Consider the following 6848-nt stretch of genomic DNA (forward strand, 5'->3'; position numbering starts at 1 on the left):
TAATTTGAGGGGAGAGTTTCCGGGACAATTCTATTGTCTTCCTTCCAGTTTATGATGTGCAATAGACCAGGGTAGTAAAAGATGCCTCTGTGCAAACGTCTCCATGGAAGGGAGGAAATTCATTTTATGACCAAGGGGGCTGGGGAAGGAAACAGGAGAAGAGCCACCTTCTTTCTCCCGGTTGCTTATGTGCCTGTGTGTGTGTGTCGGGGGGGGGGGAGGGGACACCCAGATTCTTAAAAAATTAAGGAATCCTGTTGTCTGTCATCTGTGGGCAGGGGAACTGCCTTTTCCCAAACATAGAAGGTCTCCAAAGGTTTGGGTTTCTTGAAGATGTTGGTCAGCGGAGGTGGTGGGCAGAAGCAGGGCTTTTAAAAAGGATACATTTCAACACCCTCATCCCTTATTCGTGGAGATTTCCCTTCCCAAAGGTTATGAAAACCCGTTTATTTTATGTCACTCCAAATACGTTTAAAAAAAAATCGGGGCTGTGCTATTGGGCAAAGCAGGTCGTCTAATAAAGGGCTTCTGTGTGTCGCAATTCCCGCAACGAGTCTTCTGATGCAGCCTTAACTGGAATAGCGTGCAAAATCAGAAACATGAAAGGCCTTGGAAGATATTTACCAGGCCTTTCTGAAAAGCTTGCAAACAAGCTAGGATCCGTCCCAAACCCACCGCCCTTTTGGAAGAGAAATGGAGAGTAGTGTGTGTGTGTGTGTGTGTGTGTGTGTGTGTGTGTGTGTGTTTTGCCATATAGAATGGCAGTATTTCAAAGAAATCTGCTATCACTATGGAAAGGGCAACCATTTTGACAGAATCTCACAAACCCACCAATATGACGCGCGCGCACAGAGAGATTCAATGACCACCGTATGTGGGATGCTATTTCCTTTTTTAAAAAAAAACAAGAAAAGAACAGGAACATGGTGATGGAGTTGCGCTTGTGTCGATGTCTACCAATGCTCACAACCCCGCCGGCCAGGAGTCAGAAAGAAAGCCCGTGTCTGCGCAGGTTGGAGGGGGGGGGGGGAGAGAGACTACGGTATATTAATGAGAAGAGTAGTTGCGTGGATCCAACTGCGCTCTTCTTCCGGAATGGAATACGGCAAAAGGCTTGCCAACGGCACAGAGACTAAAGGAGGGGGATCCCAAATCCAGCCCGTAGTTTCATTCAAGCGGAAAGGAGGATTCTGCCTCGGGGCTGGAGGGGGAGATTTAAAGAAAACGGGCGAGGACTCGCCGCCCCTATAGCCCCCTTGGCAGAAGGGGAAGAGAAGGGTGGGAGAAAGCGAAGACGGCCGGCCTTCGTTCTCCAAACGCCGGGATCGAGTTGCCTCGCCACAGCCGGCCCCGTTCCTTGGCACCTCCCCGGCTCCTTTCGCGGACCGCCGGCCATGTGGCATCCCGCCTGGGGGGAAAGAACGCGCCGGCTGCTTTCGGTCATTCGCCAGGCGCGGCTGTGATGCTCTTCCCTTCCATTACGGGACCTTGTGCGCTTCCCTGATCTCTACCACCTGTGATGCAGGAGCAGATTGGCGGATGAGGTCATATGACTGGTCACGTGGTGGAGGCAGCTTGGTCCAAAAGAAAATGGGGTTTGGTGTAAATCTGGGGGTGTAATGTTATCATATATCACGCTACCTCGTAAAACCGACACCGAAGCCTACCGGACAACAAATCACCGGTCAAAATTATGAGTTCTTCGTATTATGTGAACGCTCTTTTTAGCAAATATACGACGGGGGCTGCTTCTCTCTTCCAAAATGCGGAGCCTACGTCTTGCTCCTTTGCTACCAACTCCCAGAGAAGCGGCTATGGACCAGGCGCTAGCGCATTCACCTCCTCCATGCCTGCCTTGTACAATGTGAACAGTGCCATATATCAAACCCCGTTTTCTTCCGGATACAGCCTGGGCTCTGATACCTACAACCTGCATTGTTCCTCTTTTGATCAGAACATTCCCGTCCTCTGCAATGACTTAACCAAATCCAGCTGTGAGAAAGCGGAGGAAAGCAACCTGCACAGCCAGGCTGAGAGTAATTTCCGGATATACCCCTGGATGAGGTCTTCAGGTATGGGGAAGGCGGGGGGAGCGGGCGGGGGAAGACCAAAAGCCTTGTTCAAAAACATAAAATGGGACAGCTCGACCTGCGGGCGAATGTTACGCGACCTCAGGCAGATGAGCCAAGGCGGCGCATGCAAACTTTCTCGCCAAAAGTGCGCCTGCCTCTTCGCTTTTAATTAGAGCAGAGGCGCCATTGCGCAAAAGCCTGTGGCATTGTATGTAAATGAACCTCATAAAACTTTTTATTGCCCAATTAATGAGTTCGAGCCTCGTAAATTTATCTAACTCCTCTTCACGATGGGACTGGAGAGTCGGGCTGAACTCCGGGCTACGCCAAAGAGAAAACAGGCGAAGGTGGCGGATGGGTCCGAGAGCACGCCTGGCGATGGGGAGCCTTTCTCTGCCCGCAGCGGCAGAGAAGGGGAATCACGGATGGGAATGGGGGCGGTGGGCAGAGATGGAGGAGACAGCAACGACTGAGAAGCCACCTGCATGCACTAGATTAAAATATGTGATTTCCCCCCCCCCTACTATTCTCGAATTTTCTTGTCAGAAAAATATGGACCTGTTATAGATGGGCAGGCGTGGAGGTGGGGGGGGGGAAGAGAAGGTCTTCGTGTAGCTAAACCTCGCTGACCTCCCCTAGACGAGGGCAAGTGTGGAGACGAAGGCAATATTTTAAATGAAATTGAATAGAGTTTGCGGGTAAGACTTGGACTCCCTGGCAGTGCCTAATATTCGCCAGAGTCCCGCTAAGCCATTTTGCCTGTCTCGGATTTTTTCTTTGAGGTTAAGGATTAAAAACCTTAGAAACTAACCTCCAGACTTTTCATGAAGGTGACTTCAGTCAGAAAGGCAGCCGCATGGAGGAGCACAGCCCAATTATTTTGGAAGTGTCAGATCCTAACTGAGAGGAGAAACTATTTACTGTGTTTATTTTCAAGTAGAGGTTCACTAAGGGGATACTTTCACGAAGAAACCCCGCGTGGCTCAATGGCCTTTGGGGCGGCCCAGTATTGTATCTGGGGGGAAAAATGGAGCCTGGGGATGACTGATTCCATTTATCTTCCGACTTGCTTGTAAATTCTGGGTTTTATTCAGGTGGATTTTCTTCCTTTCCTGCCTTAACTTAGATGGTTTCCGCCCCCTCTCCCCCCCCTCTCTCTCCCCCTTCCTTTAGGTCCAGATCGAAAGAGAGGGCGTCAGACTTACACCCGTTACCAAACGCTGGAGCTGGAGAAAGAATTCCACTTCAACCGCTACCTGACCCGCCGGCGGAGGATAGAGATCGCTCACGCCCTGTGCTTGACCGAGAGGCAGATCAAAATCTGGTTTCAGAACCGCCGCATGAAATGGAAGAAGGAGCATAAAGAGGACGCCGCTGGAGGCGCGGCCGCCGCCAATGAGGCGGCACCCGCCACTACCTCGGTGGAAAAGGTTGAGGAGGAAGAGGAGGAGGAGGAGGAAGACGCAGAATAAATGCCAGCGGGAGGAGGAGAAGTCTCGCTGGAGCTTCTTCTCAAATGCTGTTTGCACGTGATAGCTGTAAACGCTCTCCTGAAGCTTTCTTTCTTTTTGTTAAGAACAAAATAAACATAAAACTACCCATGTTTTTTTTTTTTATGGCCATTTCCACTATAAGAGTCTGGGGAGAGGACAAGCAGGGTAGATCTCTTCCATTACCTGTAGAGATCCCCTGTCTTTATCCTCTGCCCCAATTGCAGGATCTGGGCTAGATTGGCTTTGGGCATCCAAGCTGCTCACCATTTATGTTAACAAGTGATAAATAACATAGTTATTAATTTTTATTGATATTTGTGAAAAGAAAATGAACCCAACGATTACCCGTTCTTTGCACACGAAAGGGGGGAGAAAGAGCGAGAGAGAGAGCGCGCAAGAGCCCCAACTAAGTTAGCTTCCAAATAAACTACCTGACTGCACAGATCCCAAAAATCTGAAAGGGAAAAGTGCACTAGGCTTAATTTCAGACTACCTAATTTTTCACTAAAGTTCTATATACTTCTAAGTGGTTGGACTTTCTGCTTATTTGTTTAAAAAACTGGGGAGGGGTTGGGTTGGGGGAAGAAATCCTTTAAAAAAATAATAAACCACTGCACTCAACTGCAATGATTCGTACTACCTATTTTGAAAACTACCTATTTCGTAACTCCGCCTACCTACCACCAAAATTGTATTGTATAAATGAGAAAGGGGCGAGAACAGTGTTGGTGGGATCGGATATTGTCAAGCAGAAACTGTGAGGCCTGCCTTGCGTGGGTCAAAGATTTGGTGCGGAGTACTGATGAATATAATTTAGAGTTTTTAAGACATAATATATTTATTGCAAGGCTGTTATTAAATTAAGTCAAATATGCTGCAATATTAGCTTTCTTCTCAAGTCTTCGCTAGCCCGAATATTATGAGATAAATTCTGATTGTATCCATTGTAAAATCTGCATCTTTCCTTTCATATTGTGCTCCTGAAGCTGATTCAGTGTTTTGTTTGAAATTTGTCCATTAATTGTGCTTTATGCAATTTTAAAAAAGAAGTTAAGTGAATTTAAACAACCATCACCTGCTCTTTCACCAGTTTCTTCCCTCACTCTGTACTTGCTCAATACAAAAGGCTGCAACTTTCCTACATTTCAGTGCATTGGAAACGTTGCCTGTTTCTTCTGTCTTGAACTCCATCATAAACTGGAAAACCTGTACTAAATTGGGTAACTTTGTAGCATGATTACATTTTTAAAAAACTTCTGTATAAATAAATTCCACTATTAAAGTTTTGGCTAATCTTTATTCATAACATGTATGTTACAAATGTGTTTTTTTCTGCTCTGTACACTGTGAACCTTGAGGTATTTCATGTTAAAATTAGAAGGGGCAGGGAAGTGTGTGTGTGTGTGTGTGTGTGTGTATGAATTATCTTTGAAGTTTGCTTTTGTGTATCACCCAAGTGTTTAATGTTACACAGAAATAAAAATGCTTGATGACAATGCATTGCGGGTTTTTTTTTTTCAATCAAAGAATATATGGGTGCATATGCCCTACAGTTCAGCATCCATACAATGAAAAATAAGACATATTAGCAAGTAAATATCTTGAAGAAATAAGAATGATGCCCTCAGTACCTTCATTACCTGGAAGAAAACAGCAGCACAAATTCATTTGCAAAGTGATTGCAGAGGTGGGAGAATGTTACAGAAGTAGAAAGTTGCTTGGTTCTGTGGGCACAATCCTGACAGATTTCATATGTAGCTTCTTCCATTGGAACCAAGAGTGATAAATAGATCCTGTTTTCTCCTTTGACATCTCAACTGGCTCCATGAATTTGACGTCAGTTGAGTTAGGATTATATCTTCCTTCCAGCTTCGTCACATAACCTTAATTCCAATGTGGGGCTGGTATGCATCTTCCCTGCCTAAATATAAATCCACATTTTGCATAGGATGCAATTGCCAAAATGGATATTCTCAGGTCAGAGATCTGAATATGCTAAATATAGGGGAAGAAGACAGAAGTAACAGAAACACAGCTTCCCTTCCGTGGTGCATCTTCAAATATTTCTGAGATATTGTCCTTATTTTTGTTCTTTCAGTCCGTTATCCACCCCATTCTTTTTTTAAAATAAAACCCTGAAGTAAAGCGGATGCTTTCCAGATAGAAATTATAAGGAAGGAGGAAAAGAATAAAAAATCGTATGTGGAAAGAGGGCCAACGTCTGATACTTTATTCGCCTCTAAATGTATTTAGCATAATTCCAATGCAAAAAGTGGAAGGGGGGGGGGATTGTCCAAATGGTGGGTCCTTTAAAAATCTAGGACCGTCTCTCTGGTAAAATGGCGCCTTTCTAAGTCCTGCCTCTTTCTTAGTGATGAGGAAAAGGCCATAAATCCGTTGTTGTTTATGAAAATTTACAACTTTGCAATACAACTTTACGAGTGATTCGGGTTCTCCATTGGTTGTGGGCGGTCATGTGGGTGGTAATCGTGAACATGAACTTTTTTATAATTTCCCTGGCAAGAATAGAGCTGCATTCTTTTGCTCTGCTCTGTCCTGCTTCGGATCTCTCTGCCTTTTCAGCCCCACCCCACCCCCACCACCCCTTTCAACCACCCACCCGGGTTTTCTTATGCCCTTTGTAAGTCAAAAGGGAGTCGAGTGGATGGAGACTGGGTACAGGCGGTCGCTTCGAAAGCAGGTCCGGAATGGCATTTTCCAGCTCCTTAGCCGGAAGGTGTGGCGTCTTGGATTCAAAGCTGCGGGGTGGCAGATTTTCAACTCGCAACCTGGCTAATTTCCTGCTTCTTCTGGCACCAAAAGGAAGGCCATTCGTCTCCACGGCGTGCAAAGCGGCAGCTGTCAAAGTGGCAGAGGCTCCTGGCAACCAGGACCTACAAGGTGAGAAACGCAGAGGAGAGCGTGAGCAAGCAGACCCAGTTAGTTACACGAAGCAGCCTTGCGCGCTGCCCGAGACTCTCTTAGCCTGGAGAGAAGGTTGATTTGCCTCATTCACACAGAGTGAGAATGAACCAATACAACCCGGAGCTTCCGGGAGTTTGCCTAGCGCATACAAATCAGCGCCGGGCTCCAAGTGTCATCCTGACACTGTTCCATTGGCTGGGTTAAAAGGCTGCCTTTGGAAAGCATGGTGGGTTTCCAGAAACCTCCGCTAAACGGCTTCATTCGTGGGAAAGGTTTTGGATTCGGAGCTCCCCCCCCCCCCCGAAGGTAGTGTCTAATCTATGAGGGCTGGTTTGGTTGTTGCAAAGATTTAATTTGC

General features: G+C 46.4%; 1 protein-coding gene across 1 annotated transcript; it reads left to right on the forward strand.

Annotated features, from left to right (window-relative positions):
- Positions 1-1592: 1592 nt before the first annotated feature.
- Positions 1593-4100, forward strand: HOXA7 (homeobox A7). Its single transcript, XM_081933415.1, is given in 3 exon segments — positions 1593-1683; positions 1686-2072; positions 3246-4100. Coding segments are annotated over 3 exon segments (750 nt in total). The 5' UTR covers positions 1593-1619; the 3' UTR covers positions 3545-4100.
- The last annotated feature ends 2748 nt before the right edge of the window (positions 4101-6848 follow it).

This window comes from Natrix helvetica (genome assembly GCF_964273705.1).
Source record: "Natrix helvetica genome assembly, chromosome: Z".
Lineage (NCBI taxonomy): Eukaryota > Metazoa > Chordata > Lepidosauria > Squamata > Natricidae > Natrix > Natrix helvetica.